The following is a 21916-nucleotide window of genomic DNA, read 5'->3' as shown; positions in this document are numbered from 1 at the left end:
GCAGGGCTGACAGGGATCCAGCCCTGGGGCCCTGGATGATTCTAATCATTTTTTACAACTAAAATTCATTTTAGAGTGACCCGTCGAAGATTCCAATCTGAGAGCCCGGCTGCAAGATGTGGGGGCCATGCTTAAAGGCATCGGAAGAATGGTCCTGTCATGCTGTGCAGCAGGGATCCTGGCCAACACCCACTAGAAAACATGAAAATTCTCTAGTAGGTGTTGGCTATTCTCGATGGGCAGTTGCTTTACCTAAAAGTAAATAATAGAATCGTCCGACGTGACGTAACGTGACGTAGCCAGTGTTCTTCTCATGATCAGTGGACTATATCTATTTGCGACCCTGGGGGCTGGGGACGATTCTTATTATTTTTGATTTTTCCCACTATAATTTCCCCATATCAGGGGTGGTCTCGTGGAGAAGCCGGTTAGAGGTCCGCCAATGATCTCAGCCTAGGGGTCCTGCCTATTTTTTTATAGGATGCTTTATAGGATTGATTCCGCAGATGTACATATTTTGAAGGTCTTACCCGTCTCACTAGCGCAGTGATGGTAACTCATGCGAAATTTCGCGTAATCGTGGGAAAAATTTACCAAAATTTGTCCACGCAGGAAATTTCTTTGCTTTGTGGGGAATTTAGGATTATAAAGAACAAAATAATTTTTTTTAAAAATACAATAATTAATTCAATGCAATACTTTTCTCGAATAAAAATATTTGACCACGTATATTTCCCGGTTGATGACAGCAAAGTTTCGGAATATGTGTGTGTGGAGTTGGGGGGGGGGGGGAATTTACTTAAAAGGGAAATTTTTGAGGAGAATTTCGCTCGACGAGGTTACCATCACTGTACTAACGTCTTAATGGATAGCGCCAAGTATATACGATTGAGTAGTAGTAGCAGTAGTAGTATTTATTGTAAAAAAATTTTAAAATAAAAAAAATAAGCAAAAAATCTGAAAAACATAATTTATTATTTCAGATAAGAAAAAATGCAACACAATATAAAACTTCACACTTATGATAGGTGTAACAGACAAATTTATTGTGCATAACGTACTACTGCATAAACAGCAGAACCTCTTTAACACTAGGTTTCCCGGGCGGGTCATTTTGGCCCATTTCGATATGATAAGAGATAGGTAGATAAGAAGTGAGACGGTAAACGTGATGCTAATCCAGCCCTCCTTCATACGGATTTTTACCTAAACCTTTTTTATTTTTTGTTAATGTAAGCGATCCATCTTATTATGTCGTTACAATATTTTTTATGTAATTCGTAGTTTGTAGGTCCCAATTGATTCTATAAATCACAACATTTTTATTTGTGATCGAAATTTATTTTCCAAATCTTTAGAAAGTATTCGTGAAATGTAATGATTCTCTGTGTGAAGTTCAGAATTGAACAAAATCGAGGTACAACAAATACACAATTAATTTCGCACTGCTTTTTAGTATCTCTCTCATTTTATCCGGATTTTAGTTAATCTTTTAACGGCCAATTGGGAACATTGGTTTTGTTAATCCGAAAAAAAATATTTTTCTTTCATAAAAGCACCTGATTTTTTCCCCCCGAAAATGTGAAATTCCAAACTTAGTTTACAAAACAAAAATTCTAATCACTTCAACACATATGTTATCAATTTAATTTTTTTTAAATAACCTATATTTAGGGAAGAATAAATTTTAATTTTTTTGTTTTTAACTTTAATGTTGTTTCTATGGCAAGTCCAGAAAACATACAAGGAATTTTTTTTCCATGAATTTCTTGATTGATAGGTCTAAAGTGAAGAGTCAGAAAGGGAAATAAAAGGGGGGAAAATATATATATATATATATATATATATATATATATATATATATATATATATATATATATATATATATATAAACGAATATAAATCTGAATTCGGCCGGTAAAAGGTTAAAACAGCTGTGTCTGAAAATCGAGGAAATATTTTAACAGAAAAAGCATCTCTGGGAGAATCACATTATTCGAATGAGATCTCTTTTAGGATACACATTACTTCTTCTATCCCAATTAGGCCGGATAAGAAAAATTCTATATTATAATGAAATCAAGGACGGAAACAATCCGGTCTATAAATGACAGACAACACACATATATTACATCTTCTAGTTTAATTTGGTTCAAGGCTATCGATGAGATCCTTCTTGTTGTGTGATGACAAACATCCCACTGAAAAATTAAGTATAATAAAAAATTTATTTAAAAAAACAATAAAACTATACAAAAAGAATAGGTCCTATTCAATAGGAAGTGAAAGGGGGAAAAGGGGAAAGAAATGTTTTCTGTGGAGGTTCCGGTGGCAGCATAGGCGTAAACTTGTGTCGGCCCATGAACACGAGTCCCCCCCCCCCCCGTCAATATTTGCCACCATCTCCACAATAGTTAGAGAAATGTTGGGTTTAAGCCCCCCCCCCCCCCCCAACATTTTTGAGACCTCCCAATATTTCCAATATCTTTACCCTATAGGTTGGTAGCATTTATTTATCATGTATATAAGTGTCATTATATTCTGAATATTTTTCAGCTATAATTTTTCGAAAAGTCTCTGGAAATCGGGAAAATATTTTAGCAGAAAAAACATCAGGAGAATCACATTATTCGAATGAGATCTCTTTTCGAACACACATTTTCTTCTTCTGTCAAAGTTTTTTCTATCTCCAGGGCATCCAAGCTTCTCCGAAGTACTTCGGATCGCATCGTGGATCCGATGGTTTATTCCTTGGTTCAACCGCTTGTGCTCGGTACTTGTCCAAAAGTTTCTCCATTTCTTCCACGACCTGAAAATGAACAAAAACCATGAAACGAAAGAAACGAATTAACTTACAAAATCACTTCCAAGTGGAGTTCAAGTAGTCTTTTCTCGAAATAAGCCCATTATCCAAATAATTAATTATTTTTCTCACACCGATACGCAAAGTTTATGTAGTGTCAAAAGGAAGACACTTTCGATTATTCTCACGGTTATCAATCGGATGCGTAAAATCCCTCTATATGTAGAGCCCGGATTATATGCAAATGCATATGTGCATATGCATCAGCATACTTTGGCCTTTTTTAGCATTAATGCGCATAAATGCATAAAATCATAGAATTTTCAAAATAATTGCACCCTTTGAAGGTTTATTGAAGCTCAATATTTTTTTTATATAATTTTGAAATGAATATTGCTCATAATATTTTCATAACATCGGGGGTTGTTTTCCCATGGGTGGGATTTGGTGAATTGATAAAGAGGTTTTGTAATATTTCTCAAATATAAATTGTTTTATTATAACGTTATTTTTAGAGACAGTGTCAAGAGTGTTAAATTTTTTATTTTAATTTTCAGAAATAGCGTCGAAACTTGTTACTAGTATTTCATTACTGAGCAGCTACGACTAACTAGAAATTGAAAATATCTAAATAAAAAATATGTAGAAGTTATTTACACATGCAGTATACCCATATGTGGAATATTTTTTGGCAAATGAATATGCATTTAATTTTTTTTTTTTTTTTTTGCAGTGATTTTTTGACGCGTATTTTCTCTTTCTTAGTACATATTTTGGAATTTTTAACTATTCAGGATTTTCAGTACATATTTCTGTTTTTAATGCCTATTTCGGCATTTTTGAGTCCATACTTTGACATCTTTAAGTGCATATTTGCATATTTTTAGAGCACATTTTGACACTTTTTTATTGCATATAATCCAGGCTCGAATGATAAGTATTTCACCGAGTTTCTCGTGCAAACCAATGTTAAAATGATGTTATTGATATTTCTTCACGCATGACTCACCTCTGGAAGTTGCCCGGCCAGATTGTAATATTCACAAGGGTCCTTCTCCACATCGAATAAGCAAGGGCTTTCATTGGGTTTACAGCTCAGATCTTCTACGTCATACCTGGGTTCGCATTTCACTATTTCGGAGCATTTTCCAGAACATCTACTTGCAAAGCTGATCGGTTTTCCATACTTCTTTGCTAGAATTTTCGCTACCCTCGATTTCTTGAGAAGTTTCCTATATGCCTAGAAAAAGTTATATAACTTCTAAATGCTTGGTAGAGAGACGTATATAGTATATACTACTAAACAACACATGCACCTCGTCCACATTCTTCTGCAGAACTTCTAACGAATTGTTACATGTTGGAATGTGCGTGTCTGTCTTGTGAACCTAACGTAATTTAGTTAAGTTTGTTTCTGTGTAATGCTTATTATGCTTAGTGTTGCCATCAGTTTTTCTAACTATGTGTGCTATGATTGAATAATTGCGCCGTTGTAGGCCTGTTGCTCTCTGTGGCGAGACTTTTTTAACGGGGAGATCGGCTCCCATTCGCGCCTCGAAGTTGGGAACCACAAAAAACCAACTTCAATCGACCATCATAGTAGCAACGGTGGGGTTCGAACCAGGGTCCTCGCGATGCGAGTTCGTCTCTATGACCACTCGACCACCACAGTATATACTGGATTGTGCTAAAAAAAATGACCTGTTATAATTTCGTTAATAATAATTTGTGTGAAAACTAACTTTCTTATATTTCCTGAGAAGTCTGGGGGAATCTTCGGCCATGAACCCATCGATCAATTTACCATCTTTATCATACCAGCCATCGTATCTGCCATCATAGGCGCTCTTTTTAATGAGCTTATAGTTCTTTTTACGAACTCCTTCCAGGTTCCATATAGGATCTATGTTATGCAAAACCTCTTTCCTCGGAGATGGAGTACCTTCCATGAAAGTGGGCCACAGGTCATGGCCATCAATATTACCAAGCTTTCGAGGGTCTCCACCTAAATAACGAAAAAGATTATGACATAGAATAATTTCGAGCTTTGAAATGGAAATTTCTTGGAGAGAAAAACGTCTTTACTTATAATCGAAAAGTCAAAGAAGTCGATTCAAAATTTTTACTAATACAGACGGCCCCCTTGTATTCGCGGGGGTTACGTTCCGGGGGTGACCGCGAATATAGGAAATCAGCGAATAACCGAAACCATGGGGTTTTTTTTGTATAGCTCGTTTATTGAACAGCATAAGAGTAGGGTGACGCAGAGGTAGAAGAGAATGTAAAAGAGGTTGCAGCTATATTGTTGGTGGTTTTCTGAACGAACAATTGTGATTTCTGTTTGCCGTTTCTTCTCTTCTTCATATTATCAAGTATGTTGGAGTATGTTGACAAGGCTTCTTCTACCAATTTTTCTACATGTGAAGAATGTACCGTAGAGGGATCTATGTCATGAAAACAATCTATTGCTGGTTTGAACATGCGAAGCTCTTCCGCTATGTTACTCATGGTGAAAAAACTTGTCGTCTACTTCTTTATTTTGATTTTCTTCATCTGGTACCGCTTAGGATCAGTCAACTACATTAATTCCTCCTCGGTCAGTGCTGAATTGCTCGGTTCTCTTAATTGCTATTAATTAGCTGTTCGACATCTATATCCATATCATTGAACTCTTCTCCACCCACTTGTTTCGCTAACGTGAAAATTTATTTTTTAATCTCTTCAGTTGGCTCTGTAGAAATGGTTGTGTCCTGGAGCGCACATTGTAGTCAAAGGTTAATTCAACCCGAGGTGACTGTTTCTATCTCAGGAGCTGCCACGGCTCTAGTGATGACAGTAATGTCATTAGTGAGCCATTCAAAAAAATGAGCCATCCGAAGCATGCATAATTCAAATTTTGTAAACAAAACACACGAATGACGATTTCTGAGTGTTGCACAAAAAGGTTCCATTAAAGGAAAAAAACCGCCAATATTGAAACCACAAATACGGGGGGGGGGGGGCGACTGTATATACCTCATCATGAAGTAAAGAAAATACATAATTTTGGGGAGGAAAAAAAATGTTTACCTGCAGCATGATAAAGAGTTGGTAACCAATCACTAACGTGCATCAAGTTGTTAGAAACTCCACTGCGATGGCGAAGTTTTGCTGACCAGATGAAAGCAACGCCCCTCACACCACCTTCCCACACATTGTATTTGCTACCCCTCAGGGGCCAGTTCGAGCCCGCGTTGCCGTCGGCCCCTTGTATGGCTCCACCGTTGTCCGTTGTGAATACGAATATCGTGTCCTCCAACATGTGGGCTTTTCTGAGGGCCGCGAAAACGTCACCGATGCACTTGTCCAGAGCCGATACCATTCCTACAGAAATTATATAAACTTTTAAAAATACGAGAAAAATATTACACAATATAATCGTAATAATAACGAAAAACTCTCAGCTGACAATTTTATTTTCCCTCACCAATTTCCACCATTACGTACATGATAAAGTTAGAGAATGACTATACACACACAGAAGAAAATAATTAGCTTTATCTCTCATAATCCGAAGCCGATTTAGATGGATAATTTATGATAATCCGAGTATGATGTAATAGCGTCATACTCATGAGTTTGTTTTGAATCCGTTTTTAACACATTACTCACGATTTCGTCATTGTGATAAATACAGAAAACGCTCGTTTGATCACATTAAATTTGAAGTATACAGAGGAAAAGATCCAAATAAATAGAAGATCTAATAAATGAAAAAGAAAAATATTGGTTCATGGACCTCCCCCCACCTCCTACAAGGGTGGTGCACCCACACGGTGATGGCCCTTCCACTGGGATCCAGCCCTCTGAAATGGGTATTTACGTTATGAAGTATAATTCTGGCTAAATTTCATATTTACGGCTTCAGCTGTTTCGGCTCGGCGATGATGATTCAGTCAGTCAGGATAGGTTATTTTGTAAACAGGGTGCTCTGTAAGTACTAGCACAGCCTTTATCTCATCAAGCGTCCGTCGTAGGGGTACGATTCCAATTGAAAAAAATGCGTCCAAAAATTACTTTGTACCAGTTTTGAGAGTGAAAAAAAAATAAAAATAAACAAATAAAAATAAAACAAATATTGTGTAACAAAATAAAAAATCTAGATTTATACCGTCCCCCTGTGCTCTAACTTCTAATTAGAAAGTTGTTGCCCTGTCTCACCCGATGCCAAAAAATTCCATGTTCCTAAGTGCCATATTCACAGAGATATTCAAATTCGAAAAATGGAGGAAATTTGGGAAAAAACAGCGTTAAAGCGGAAACCCCGTTTTTACCGCATTTAACGCTGTTCTTTCCGAAATTTTTCGTCCGTTTTTCGAATTGGGATATCTCTGTGAACATTGCACTTAGGAACATGGAATTTTTTTCGATGGCATCAGGAGAGACAAGAAAACAATTTTCTTGGGAGTTGGAGCACAGGGGGACTCAGAGGCGGATTTAACGACGGGCATACCATGCGCATGCCCAGGGCCCACGAAATACCCCAACTGCATACTTTTTTTCCTAATTTTAAGACCCAATATTTTCTTATGTGCCAGGCGCCACAACCGATCCTAATCCGCTTCTGGGAGGGGGACCGTATAAAAATTTAGATTTTTTTTTTATTTTGTTACACACTGTATTTTCACTCTCAAAACTGGTACAGAGTAATTTTTGAACACCTGTTGAGCATTTTTTTTAAATTGGAATCATACCTCTACGACGGACGGTTAGTGAGATAAAGGCCGCGCTAGCACTTACAGAACACGCTGTATATAGATGAAGATAGGGAGGAAAAACATGACTGAAATATTTCATCTAGGTTATTTTATAGCACATTTAATTACAAAAGTTGTGAAAATCGCAGTGTTTCAAACGATGGTCTAAGTATGGACCACCCGTAACATATTTGTAGAAATGATAATAAAAACAAAACAATGAGAAACACAGTCCCAGCCTTCAGAATATTCCTTTTCTTCTCCATAACAACGCTTTCAGCTAGTTAGAGCCCCCAGGGGCACCTCTCTTTACCTGCAGAACCTTCTACTAGCTCATTCAACAGCTAGCCGATGTTTAGAGAGAAAGACCATAGCCTATATAGGGTGTTTCAAAAAAGAATCACCCGATTTGAAATGCGTATATTATGAAAAATATTTTACACAGGCACTTAAAAGATTAATTTGATATTACATAGCTAATCATAAAGTTTTTTTACAAACCAAAGGTGCTCAATATGTCCACCTTGGGATGCATGCCATATATCTATACGGTAGTCAAATTCGTCCCAAACTTTTGCGAGCATGTTTGCATTCACTGCTAGTGGATTTCTGTGGACTACTCTGTCGGATGCGCTTCACATTTTCGTCTGACAAGAGGGGACGGCCAGGGGATTTCCCTTTACACAGATAATCCATGTCTCGGAATTGTTTATACCATCGCCTAATGCTCTTGAGCTGTAGGAAGTTCAATACCAGGTATTGTCGACGAAAAGCACGATACACAGTTATTACAGACTCACACTTCGCGAACTTAGAACACAAAATTAGACTTCACACTTAGAACACAAAATTATTTCTGTTGTGCTGTCGCAGTCTTGACAAACACTCAAGTGACGGCCGAAGGAAGAGCGTTAGCGCTGCCTGTCGGCAACTGCGTGAAACTCGAAATTTCCCTCTTTCTACCTATACATTATTCGATTAAAACGGATGATTAAAAGCTGAATAGATATGATTTTTTTAAAATCGGATGATTCTTTTTGAAACACCCTGTATTTGGATCTTCTCCTCCACGTGAAATTTTATTGTGTGGTAGGACACCACACAATATTGTGTAGGTATTAGGACAGCACTTACTCACACAAATAAGGGTGAGCTGGTGGGTTTGATAAATTCCTTTTTCGCTTGTTGAAAAACATGGGGAAAAAGTGCCAGAATGGATCCTGTTTGACAAGAGCGGCTGGAGTCACAATTCTCACCAGTGCGCAGGGGGAAGAGGTGATCACCCCCCCCCCCCAAGTGCAATACGATAATTTTCGGAACTTCGATATGATAATATTGAACAAATTCAAGAAAACGTGGACTAAAAAATGGGTGAAACCAGGACATTTTTTAAAAAGTCGAGATTGAAAAAACCTCAGAAAAACGAAACCGCATGGAAAATACAGAGCAAAATGGGGGCATATGGTCACACCATGCAGAGACAATTTTTTTAAGTGATTTGTTAAATCACCCCTTCCATCAGTGACCTCTAGATCCACCCCCTGCCTTGCGCGGCACTCCTCCGCCGCTAAATGACCCGGAAACTCGCAGATTTTTACACATCATGCGTATGCATAAAAAATTACAGTTCTATCTGCAAATTATTCCATCCAATATATTCATAGTTTGAAATTTTTCAGACAAAAAATATTTTCTTACAAATCTTTCTGAAATTATTAATTTCTTCTTATCTTCGATTTGGTGCCCCCAAACGACAGAGTAAATTTTTAATTCAAGGCGTCCCATAAATTCATAAAGAGATTAAAAATTCATAGATATTGAAGGCGAATATTTTGGTTTGCAAAAAAGTTATTTTCACGAAAGAAAATTTTTTTAGTACAAAAAAAAAAAAGAGTTCAAATTTGTGTCGATAGAGGACGCTTCACGAAAGCAAGTAACAAGAAATATGCAAATCAGAGTCCTATAAATTGCAGGGTGTACGATTAACAGCTCATTTCTGAATTTTCCTGTTACTGACGCTTACATAAGGTGTAGTTGTGATGTTGACAATGATGGATAAAGCATTAGTGACGTTTTTTTAACTGAGCCACGAATCACCGGCTGAAACTTTACGAACGTTTCGGACGCAGAACAGATTAAAGAGAGGTTCAGTTCCAAAATTCTGTGGTTCACTTTCGTGCAGCACCTTCTATAGTCAAAATTTTGAGCTCAATTTTTTTCGTAATAACTTTTCACAAACTACATTCAAATTTACCAATTCCTTCAGTTTTTATGAATTTTTAAACTATTTACGAATTTATGGGATACCCTTTACATAATTCAATCGGTAGAAAACTGTATTTATATAGTGTTACCTGCATATATTTTCCGTTTACTGTCACGAATATATGAAAACTCTTTGACGTATTTCTCTGGAGCTTGTAGAGGGTTCAGGAAATTACCGCTATGGACGGCTTGTTGTGCCAAGTATAAGAAGAGAGGCTAATAATACAATAATATGAGACAATTATAAAAAAAAAAAAAATTATCACTTTTAATTGCATGTACAACTTGGTGCTATTTTCAACGTGATTAGACTGAATCGAACTTGCAGTGGTAACATCACAACCATTCCAAAGATGAATCCGATATGACGTGAATTAAAAATAAAAATTATAATTAAAGCTTAATGAGAGCACTTTTTAGGAAAGGTTTTAGAATTAAAAAAAATATTTACTCTCAGAAAAAAATTTCTTGAATCATTAGGCTGTCAGGGGTCTTCAACCTTTCGGAGACGGTGCGGCGGGCCAAATCGAAACGTCCCACGGAGCCTGCAGGCTACCAACTCATGTAATTTAATGTCATCTTAATAGAGTAAGGGTCCCGAATTGAACAGGGACAAAAACAATTGAAGACTTTTTTTTTAAATAATTTATTTTATTAATTACAAGTTTTGATTATTTCTCCAATAATTTTTTTTCACTCATTCTGAAAAAGTTTTTGATTAAATTAATTAATTCTCTGAGACTACTTCAATCTGATATCACTTTTAATGATTCTGTAATTATTTATTTCGGAAATTCTGGGCAATTATTTTCTCCTAGTGAATATACAGTATCTTCAATCATTTCTTTCTATAATTATGCAATCACTTTTTTACTGATTGTGAAATAATTTCTATCAGAAATTACGAAATTATTTCTCTCATTAATTTATGTTATTTTTTTCACCAATTCTGAAATTATTTGTTTCAAAAATTCAAAGGTATGCTGAATTATTGAAATCACAGGATTACTGGAAGTCAATTGAAAAAGCCCATTTAAATGTAATATAAACTTCTGCTCATAGACATATATATTTTCCTCTTCTATACTCGAAGAAAATCCACCTACGAAAAGGCCGGATCACTGGATAGACAGGATTAACGCACGGCGGCCGGATTATCGAAAGTCTACTGTACATTCCAGAATTATTTCTTTCAGTAATTCCGAAATAATGTCATTAATAAATTCCAGAATTAATCAATTGTCAACAATTTTCTGAAAATTATCAACAGGCCGCTAGGGCCAAATGTGGCCGGCGGGCCATACGTTGAAGATCCCTGGTCTGAGTGCTATACATATAAATGTTACTCCTGAATTTTTAAAACAGTATATACATACACGAATGTATACTAGAATAGTGCCTTTATGACAGAGACAGCGTGGTGTTACATCCTTGTTCGAGGATAAGACAAGGTCAAACAAAATTCACTGCCGAATTGCAATCTCGGATAACAACACGTCAAATTTGCTGACATCGCTGTTGCAATGGAGTGATGAAGGATCTTTTGCGGTTTACCTGAAAGAGTTTTACGCATGTGTGGATCTAAGGACTTGCCGTAGTTGTCGTAATATAAGACAAGCAATTTTTCGTACACATTGCATTTTGTGCACTCATTTCTTACTACTTGTGCAAACGTTGAGCTCAAGCAAAAGAATATACTACCCGATCGGATATTTTCTTTTAGAATTTCTATCGTTCCTCTTGCATATTTTCTGAGATACTATAAAAAGTTCACTGATTTATCACTGGGGGTGCTGAAAATAGTTTTAAATTGCAGTTCGTAGCCCGTTTAGTCAACTGATGTTATTTACTTTAATGACATCCTTATGCAACGAGTTGCATGATTTTGTTTGAATTTCGCTCTCACGAAGTGTGATTTTATGTTGAATAACCTTTCAAACTTGTCAAATTGAGTTCTTTGAGAATAATAATTAGGCGAGTCACGCATAAAGTATAGTACATCCCAAGAAGTTACGGAGAAATTATTTTCTATTAAGATAGACAAAAGCAATCTACCTTGGATGGGTCACGGTTCAGAATAACTTTCTTAGCTTTAGCCGTGAAAAGATCAGTTCCATACGTCCCGTTGTAGTTCCAAACATTCTTCAAGTCATCGTGCAAGTCCAAACCACTTTTATTGGCCTTTGAACGGAAATAACATTGTATCGCTGAACATGGATGCATAAAATATTACTAATACTGTACATCATATACAAATGATTAGTGTGTACACGGGGGTTTCCAAAAAGAGTGCCCGATAGGAATAAACTGAATAAAAATGAATAAAAAAAGCGATTTTTTTAAATATTAAAGTATAATATAGAAAAATGTTAGCAAAGCAAGAAGAAAGTGACATTTGTAACAGTGGCGCAATAACAATAAGTGGGATTTGCGCCCTTCTTATTCTACTCAATGGAATTTACCTTGTGACATACATTGCATAAAAAATGTATTGCGAATTATAACATTGAGTGATAGCAGTAAACATGAAAATTAAAAAATAACTAAGTATAGTCAGTATAATGAATAAAATGTGAGTTCGAGTGAATTCATTCAAAAATAATATGTCCCAAGAAATACTCAAAACATTAGTAGGATTTCATCATACCATGTCAGAGAAGTGTGTGAAATAGTCCTCTACTCCAGTCCAGTATCCAAAGAATGAATCGAAACCTCGGTTGAAAGGCAAATATTCTTTTTTATAGAAACCCAGATGCCACTGCCAGAAAATGAAAAACCTGTTAAACATAATTTCAGGACAGCAAAAAAAGAAATTTACGGTAATAAAGCCATGGCTCTTCTACATCTTTGAAAATAAATTATTAGGTCTTGAGGCTGATTGAATACCGCGGTCTATTCATTAACTTTTTGTGACTCTCTGACCCTTTATTCGACCGTGTTGCTCTCAACAACATGAGTTTTCTATATTTTTCAAATAAAGGCTTATATTTTGAGATAGTTTCGGCATTGTTGCTTCTAAGCAACTCCTAAACATTCAATTTTTACTTGAGAGCTTGATTCATGAAATTGCTATCATAATCAGCAGAATGGCTCAAAGGAACACGTCTCCTATTTTTATGTAAGTCAAGCCAGAACAATTTTTGACCCCTGCATTTTTGAGGGGAATACCATGTGTGGAGGAGACATATTGCTGTGCCTTCTTCACCAATGATAGAAAAGTAAGTTGGCAAACAATAAATGACATTTTTAAACAACTCAGATCTACATAAATCACAACAGAGTAACTAAATACTGTATAGTGTGTTTTCTGAAGTGCAACATACAATATGTTTTTAAATATTGAACAATAATTTTTTTTGTCATGTAATAGCATACCTCATTTATTTCATGGGTACTATATATACATTTTTTCCTTAATATATAACTCCCTCTAAATTTTTCTCCTCTGGATATTTCAATGCTTGACAATTAAAGCGATAAGGGACTTAATTCTTGTTAGCATTTTTTTTTTTTTTTGCTATATATATTTTTTAATCCGAAATTTTACTCCAGAATGATGTCTAATTTTGCATTGTATATATATTACAAGATTATCAAAAAAAAAGTTTGTCTTTAGCTAATTTTTTTCCTTAGCTCTTGAATTAAATTAAGAGCAACTTATATACGAAGCTGTGGCGAATTTCTCAGTGAAGCTAATACATCTTTATCTATAAGAAATTATGGTAATTTGTAATTATTAAAAATAACAGTTTTAGTTTTTATAGCAAGATTTTGAATTCGAACTTACCTTCCCGACACCTCGGGTCTCATAACCCAACCCTTTCAGATATTGAGGTAACGTCTTTTCTTTTAACGACAGTCCCCATGGCGTGTCTGCGAGAATTACCTGGTGCTGCATACCTTGAACGAACATGTAAAGTATATTGCAAAAAATTACACGTAATAGTACTAGTTCTGGATAAAAATAAAAAAATTAAATGTAGTGAAACTCTTTGATAATATCCCTCTATCCTTAAAAAAGCCTGACCATTTCAATAAGTGACCCCATCCCTTAATAGAAGTAAAATAATTTGAGGGGAAAAATTCCGAATCACAGTAAGAAAAGTTGGCCTTATATCATTCATGAGAGAGGGAAAAAACAAATGAAAGACATAGATCGTATCTGAACTTACCCAAGCGAATCGGATGTTTTCCAGTCATCAAAGCTCCTCTGGATGGTGAACACATTGGCGAAACGTAGTAACTGTTTAAGATTATGCCATCCCTGGCCAGTGCGTCCATATTCGGAGTTGGAATTTGCTTCGAACCGTGAAAGCTCACATCATTCCATCCCTATTAAAAGAATTTAATGTGCAAAAGTGGTTTTAGGGAGATACACGTACTTTCTTCTCAACCTGCTCTTCACGTCACTTATAACTACTTTTAACCTGAGAGCTGCAGTTATCTACTTCAGGCGTTCTTAACCAATGGGTCGCGATCCAAACTTTTAGGAAGTAAGCGCTTCCGCGATGGATCGTTCAAATCCACTAACAGCGATTGATTCTTGAGCTATGGGTCCCGATTCAAAATCGATTCGCATGGGGTGTCCGAAAAATGTCAAACTCATCCATTTACACCCAATGATTTTTGAGTAATGTGTCACGACCGAAAGTTGATTCTCAGGCGCTTCAGAGCGGCCAAAAAAGAACTAAGAGTAAAATTCGACACCAACACCTGTCTGGTGCCACGAGCTCGAGACTGCAGGAATCTAATGCAGTAGCTACGGTTTTGCTTTCAACATCTAAAAATACCACTTCTAGCTTCCAAAAATAAGTTTGAAAAAATTGATTGATTAATTAGTAACACCTGGGAGACAGGCACTGATTCAGGGTGACGTGTCGGGGTACAGAGTCTTATTCAGTTGAAAAAAAAAGTGTTTTGTGGTCTTATGATGTGACTATAAGTCCCGTATTTCTACGGAACAGAACCATTCCTTTTTTTATATTATTTTTTTTCCTAGTCTGTTTGGGATCTAAATTGCTGTATTACGATATGACCGGAGTTGGTGTGCGGTAACCGTACTGCTGTAGTAGCCTGCTTGAGAGAAGGGTGGAGATCTTACCGCGTATGCCTTACCGTACCCTTACCGCGTATACCTTACGAATCTCTGCCCCCCCCCCCTCCCCCGAAGATCCTTACGATATATGGTAAAAAAAATTAAAATTAATTATACATGTCACTGAAAATTCTCAATTATCACTTACCAGATCATCAGCCATAATGATGACTATGTGCGGCTTTTTGCTACGGGCTGCATAAACCATAGCGATGTTGAAAATGACTAAGAAAATGGTGTTGGGATTTCGCAACCGTAACATCGTTGAGATTTTCGGTACGACTAGCAATAGATCCAATAAACTTCTGAAAAACATAACCAATATATATGAGGTCAATGATAATTTTTTTAAAATAAATATTATATATACATCAATTCAAAAAAATTTATATATTAACAATACCCAGATGGACAGGGACCCTCACTCCTATGAAAGGGATTTTGACGGCTTTCCCGCCAGGACTTTCATGTGTGTGCTCCCCATATTTATTAAAGCTAGTGACCTAGCATCATAAATGCTAGTGACCAGCCTAATAGAGTAAAAACTAAAGAAAAAAGGTTCATCTCTCTGGTCCTCTATGCTTTCACCAAATGCTTATATTTCTACCTTGAGCAACGGGCCATAATCTGGTAAGGAGGAGGACGTCCCTGTCAGCATCTTCTTCGAGCTAACCATGCATTCAGATATTTAGCAGGGTCGCAAAATTTTGTTCGCATTAGGCCACAAAGTATCCAAGTCCAGTCACCAGCCCTAAGTGTAGTGAGAACACTGGAGCTGTAGTGCAACAGCTCAAAGCCGTAGTGAGAGATAGGGTCCCAAATTATGAGACAATGACTTCTTTTTTATCGTACATGCATGACATTCAAGCACATTCCTTTGCGGAATTTAGAGAAAATAATTTATATATGTGTGGAATAACATTGTTAAATAATATGCTCTATCGCTTTACCCCCCCCCCCCTTTCCAAATACCAGTTGCCCCTCCCCGAAAGAAATTTCTGGCTACGGCATTGGTTTTTCTAACATAAATGCGACAGCTTTCAGTCACTTAATAATGAATATGTATTTCTGTTGCATTACAAGCTTAGTTTCAGCTCAAACATATTGTACAAAAAATCAACAAAACCAGTAATTATCTCAACGAAACCATGTGAAAGATCCTTGAGCATTTTTTTCCGCGAGCGTGAAAACCATTGATTCGGGAAGAAACATTACATAAAATTCGTCATTGAATTTGTTACATTGAATGAGTAATACCTAGAATGATAGATGATTAGATCTTTTACTGAAAATTATTTAATTAACATCGGGCTTCATACATCTTTGAGCTTTTAGGCCGAAATCTTTGGCATCTTTCTTGTAAACTTATAGTGAAAAAAAATCAGAGCCGTAGCCAGAAATTTATTTCGAAGGGGAACATCTGACATTTCGGGGGGGGGGGAGGCCAAAGTGATAAAACAATAGACTTGTACATATTATTCCATGTACTAGCATTTAGCATTTAGTCATTACTAACATTTCTGGGGGTGGGGATAGAACCGATGCTTTCTACTCTCACTATGGCCTTGAAGAAAATAAATTCCCGGCACCTGGGCAGAATTCTGCCAGCCTCCATTCATAAGCGGATATATAGGCACATCGAACGGGGGGGGGGGTGTAAATCAACGAGACAGTGTACATAGGGAACAGGGAGGGGAGGGAATGTCCATCTTCGCCCTACCGCCTATACAAACAATAGATTTTATTCATTGAACGAGTATTCGCCTATTCTCCCTCATAAGGAAGAAGGGGGAGGGTGCGAATCTACACCACAGAGTTAGAATAATATATCTTTAGTCTATGATCTACACTGATATTGAATTTCGCTGTGGTACAGTATTTAGGGAAACAGCGCTTTATACCAAGTACTGAATCCCACTTGAATTTGTAATGATAAATTATACGAACCTTATTAAAAAATCATGTGAACCGACGTTATCATCTAAAATTTAGATTTCTAACTGAGGTTCCGCGGAGGCAAGCGTCACGGGGCCTTCAAAAATCACAGAAAGCTTGCCTCCCGCCCTTCGATTCATTCGACGTTAAAATCTATTGGATTTTTATTTTACATTGAATTTTTAAGCGAGAAGCTAGTTCTAACTCCAGGAGAGACAGTAAGATCTGAACAAAACCAATTCATTCAGGCGCGCACAAAATCGAAACATAAACTGGCTCGAAATGTCCACTGATCAAAATAGAAAATAAAAATTATGTCAAAAAATATTTCACTGCATCAAATTTCTCTATAATCGAGTTCAACTAGAATAAATTTTATCAAAATGATAACTTGAAATGTAAATTTCTCTAAAAGCAGACACACATAAATATATATTTTTGTAATATCTCCATTAATTCAGAAATTTAAATTTCGTGTCAACGGCAGAGGGCACTAGTAAAAATATTTTTTTCGGCAGGCGAATAACGTACATAACGTATGTACATAACGTATTTGATCGCTCTTCCGATTTCTCAACCGAATTGCACATAAGTTTTGCATATGATTGCTGCTTACTTAAATCACATGTTTGAGAAGTTTCAAAAAATAAAAATCCGCCCCTTACCCTGCCAATTCCATCACCTACAATGAAGAAAATCAGACTGGGGAGCAATCGACTTGCACCCGGGAGCACGTTCAAAATTCAAGCCCATCTGAAGGGCAGTCGAGCAAGCCCCGTTATACTAAGATTTGAAAATTTAAAACAAAAAAAAAATGTTTTGAAGTTCTCAGTGCTAAAAACATCTAAGTTCAACAGAATATGGTCCCCTAAAATTCGCAAATAAACATAAAACAATATCGAAGTAGGAATTCACGGCAGGAAAAATTCAATATTTTTCCAAAAAAAAGTTTGAAAATAGGCAAAAAAAAAAAAGACATTTATGGCATTTTGCCTGAACCAAGGCCGTTTTAAGCCCTCGGGCCGAGTGATTTTTCTGAGGCCCTACCTGCCGAATTCTCGGAAATTTAAACCGGTTCTTATTTTTCTGAGGTCCCTCTTTTCTTGAGGCCCGGGGGCCTCATGGTGGACCCATGCGTTAAGACAGCACTGGCCTGAACTTCTGGGCTCTACTCATAACCATCAAAAGTTTCGCGAGAGCTTTTTTTTATGTTGCAAACCACTGATCTAATTTCATTTAAATTTGTTTTGATTATTGAAATGAGCTTAAGTAAATGAATTTATAATTGAGTACAGACATATTTAAATTAATGGAGATCAATACATAGTACTGTGCCTATAATTAATTAAAACTAGCCAACGAACCTCTCTATGCATACGAATATTTTGCATCGCTACTTACTAGGGAATATTTTTTCTTTAGTCGATCAAAAGCAAGTCGTTCAAATCAAGTCCTTCGACCGATGCTAGTCGTCGTCAACTGACCACATGGTCTTCAAATAGGCAAAAGAAAAAAATTACAGGTTACACAAACACATAATTTCTGCACTGCTGTACCGCTATTTCGGGATTTCTTCAAGAGACACCCGGTTTTTCCATAATCCTCTTCTAAGCGGGTTGTTGTCCATACGGATTATAGTAAGTAGTTTTTCTAAGATTTCTGAGTGGCTACAAAACCTGAAAGTGTTGATCGGCCAAGGCTGAGTGATACAATATCATTTTCTTGGTCATGGTTCGTTTAATTCTGTCACAAGGAGTTAGTTGACTTGCTAGAGTGACCCGTTTGATTATTGTTCGCCCAATTATGTGGCATTTTCTTCTCTATCTCCCTGCACACTTTCTTTTCGTAAGCTAGAGATGTGTTAGTGACAGCGTCAAAATCTGTTTAAATCATTTTCCTGACCTCACATTATCTGAGATTAATTTCGATTTCTTATCTTACGTAGGAACATTTCTTGTGGTCCGAGTGATGACCACTGCGAGTCGATGACTTAAGTTGTGCTTTCAAGAATAAAATTAAAAATGCATAAGGAAAAAAATAAGCCTTCTCTATCTCTTTGAACCTTTCCTATTCAAATAATATCTTTTATTTGAATTTCACGCAAAAGTGAAATTATATCTGAAAAATTTATATTTGTTCTCATTATTGTTACCATTATCATTGAACGTCAGCATATTTTACATATTAATTAGACGTTAGAGCAGAGTTTTCAAACTTTTTATTTTATCACTCCTAGGGCTAGTTTTAAGGTCTAAGGGCCAAATGATTTTTTTGAGACCCTATCCGGAAAATTTCAACCAGTTCTAATTTTTGTGAGGCTCCCTCTTCTCATGAGGCCGCCCGGGCCGTGCCTAGGTGGGCCCATGCGTTAAGATGGCACTGATCATCCCCCCCCCCCCTCCCTTCAGACTTTTTCCCTCATCGCTCAACTCAAGCCATTTTCAACTGGTAATTCCATTTTTCCTCATAGATGTAGCATAGTTTTGTTTTTGCATTTATAGGTGGTAGCAGGGGTTCCCATTTTAGAGTTACGGTTCACATTCAAAAATCCAACAATCGACAGTCTGATTCTTTTGGATTTCCGACACAGATATCGGAGCACATTTTCATATTTACCGCATTGGCTTCTTTATTAAGTTGATCCAAAATTCTCTAGAACTGTTTTATTTGGTTTGGTGAAAATTAAAATTCCACACTTCCTTTTCATTTAGTGTTTAATTTTCTTCCTGTAAAGGACTGCAGGCAGTCCTTTCTGTTAAATATATACAGCGTCTATAACTATCTAAAATCCGGCACTTCTCAGGTACGGAGGTTACCGGATTTTTGGATATTAAGTGTACCTCTTCCATTTTATATACATGCTACTACTAAACCACACATGCACATGCACCGCGTCCACATTCCTCTGCGGAACTTCTAACGAATTGATATTGTTGGAATGTGCGTGTACGTGTAGCGAACCTGAAGTTTGTTTCTGTGTAATGCTGGTTATATGTAGTGCTACCATCAGTTTTTCTAACTACGAGTAAGTTTAATGGTTGAATAATTGTACCGTTGTAGGACTGTTGCTCTCTAAGGCGAGATTTTTTAAAAGGAAGATTGGCCCGCATTTGTGCCTCAAAGTTGGGAACGACAGAAAACCAACTTCAGCCGACCACCATTGTGGTGACGGTGGGGTTCGAACCGGGGTTCTCACAATACGAGTCCGTCACTGCGATCACTCGACCACCACAACGACTGTATATGCCACTACCACAGCCTGAATTGGCCGAGAGTTTTGGTCAAAGTCCGATTTTCAGAAATAATTTGCGATCCCGGGTGAATGGGATTGCCGCTGTGGTGGTCGAGTGGTTATAGTGCCGGACTCGTGATGCGAGGATCCGGGTTCGAACCCCACAGTGGTGGTCGGCTGAAGTTGGTTTTCTGTGGTTCCCAACTTCAAGGCGCAAATGCGAGCCGATCTCCCCTTTAAAAAGTCTCGCCACAGAGAGCAACAGTCCTACAACGGTAAATTATTTCAACCATAACACTTCACTCATAGTTAGTAAAAACTGGGGGCAGATGACAGCACTACACATAACAAGCATTACACAGAAACAAACTTTACGTCAGGTTGCTCTACACGTACACGCACATTCCCGCATGTACCGATTCGTTGGGGGGTTCCGCGGGGGGGGGGTGCATGTGTGGTGTAGCAGTAGTAGGTAGGGGGTCCATGATGTTCTTAAGTCAGCCACCTCGTTGGGCAATTTGCCTGTTGTGGTGTTGTATTTGTAAGAGAAAGTTCGATATGCTGATATAAGACGGTCCAGTATATGCCAAATCCATTTTTTTCATTACCAACGTGTGATATATGGCAATATATATTAGCTGTGTTGGATTTGTTTCAAATCCAATGCAGCTATAGATAATTTTTTTATTGCATTTGAGTCCTCAAAGTTGGACTTGACAATGCTGTAGGTAAACCAAGAGCTGCGAAACAATTTTTCTTATTTCGTTTGTAAAATAATTGACGTATTTTTTAACACAATTTGAGACAAATGTGCCATAGTTTTAACAGATTTTTTTTTTTGAAAAGCCAGTTGGTATGCCATACTTACCCCTTGAATTAGGGCAAGTGTGGCACCAATTTTTCATTTTTATAAGTACTAGTGATGATGTAAGAGAGTCAAGTTAAATATATACTTTCCTTATTTATCATTTGAGGTATAGAAATTTTTTTTTGTGAAGAGAGAACGTCAAATATTTCTCCTTTTCCGTCTTCAATGTTATTTTGGCATCCTTAAAAATTGGCTTAAAATGGAAAAGAGTAATGAAACTGAAAACAAACATGAATCAATCTGTGGTTTTTGTTTTTTCGTAGACTAAAATAATTTTAACAACCTCTTATGTTATATTTTGATGAAGAGAAAAAACATTATGGCTTTTGTTAAAAACTTTAGATGTGTTAAAAGCCTTTAGATATGCAAGCAATTTTGGCCTATTCATTAAAAACAATCACTCAACTTTAGATCTCAGCCTAATTTCTAGGATAAATTCATCAGCCTAGTTTCTAGAATGATATATGATAAATTCGTCAGCTTGATAATAAATTTATCAGTCAAGTTTCTAAAATGAGAAATTCACCAGCCTAATTTCAATAGATTTCCAGTAAAATTTGCTAAATAATGCTTTCTACAGGCATAGTATGAAATACTAAACCAAATATACAGTCAAACCTCGTTAGTGCGTCACCCGGTTAACAAGTCACTCTGCTTACCAGGTAACTTTTTGGAAGTCCCAATTGTCTTCAGGCAGGAATCGGCACAGCTATGGCTTACTCCGTTTAACGAGTCACTCCGCTTACTAAGTCATATTTTTGCTCTCCCAAGAGTGACTCATTAACAAGGTTTGACTGTATATAGTAGAAGCAGCTTTATTAATAATAAAATATATCTTTAAATCTGAGATTTTATAGAAGAGAATTGTGTAAAATTATATAAATTACAAGGTCTGAAGCCTAGTGAGATGGGCTAAATCAGGGGTTGGCAAAATTTTTTGGATGCAGGTCAAAATCAACCAAAATGTGTATTAAGAAGATGT

The 21916-nt window shown here is 36.7% G+C and overlaps 1 protein-coding gene across 1 annotated transcript; it reads right to left on the bottom strand.

Moving 5' to 3' along the window:
• Positions 1–2477: 2477 nt before the first annotated feature.
• LOC149090024 (arylsulfatase B-like) lies at positions 2478–18483 on the bottom strand. Its single transcript, XM_089235533.1, has 11 exons — positions 18236–18483; positions 15048–15204; positions 13977–14136; positions 13592–13704; positions 12452–12562; positions 11860–11985; positions 9894–10020; positions 5873–6166; positions 4546–4808; positions 3813–4043; positions 2478–2809 (listed from the first exon to the last, which is right to left on the bottom strand). The coding sequence occupies exons 2-11, from the start codon at positions 15159–15161 to the stop codon at positions 2684–2686; spliced, it is 1665 nt and encodes a 554-aa protein (XP_089091659.1). The 5' UTR covers positions 15162–15204; positions 18236–18483; the 3' UTR covers positions 2478–2683.
• Between the last annotated feature and the right edge of the window lie 3433 nt (positions 18484–21916).

Source organism: Pholcus phalangioides, unplaced genomic scaffold (assembly GCF_987345545.1).
Source record: "Pholcus phalangioides strain wild (caught in Gottingen) unplaced genomic scaffold, Ppha-v1.0 ptg000001l_1, whole genome shotgun sequence".
Lineage (NCBI taxonomy): Eukaryota > Metazoa > Arthropoda > Arachnida > Araneae > Pholcidae > Pholcus > Pholcus phalangioides.
The sequence above is the reverse complement of the archived record's forward strand: the minus strand, read 5'-3'. Positions and strand labels throughout refer to the sequence as shown.

Excerpts from the sequence above, each read along its gene's own strand:
- LOC149090024 (XM_089235533.1), bottom strand. The coding sequence starts at position 15,161 with ATGTTACGGTTGCGAAATCCCAACACCATTTTCTTAGTCATTTTCAAC. Across the intron at positions 14,137-15,047 it reads TCATTATGGCTGATGATCTG|GGATGGAATGATGTGAGCTT; the intron begins GTAAGTGATAAT and ends TTCTTTTAATAG. Across the intron at positions 12,563-13,591 it reads AGACCCGAGGTGTCGGGAAG|TGGCATCTGGGTTTCTATAA; the intron begins GTAAGTTCGAAT and ends ATTTTCTGGCAG.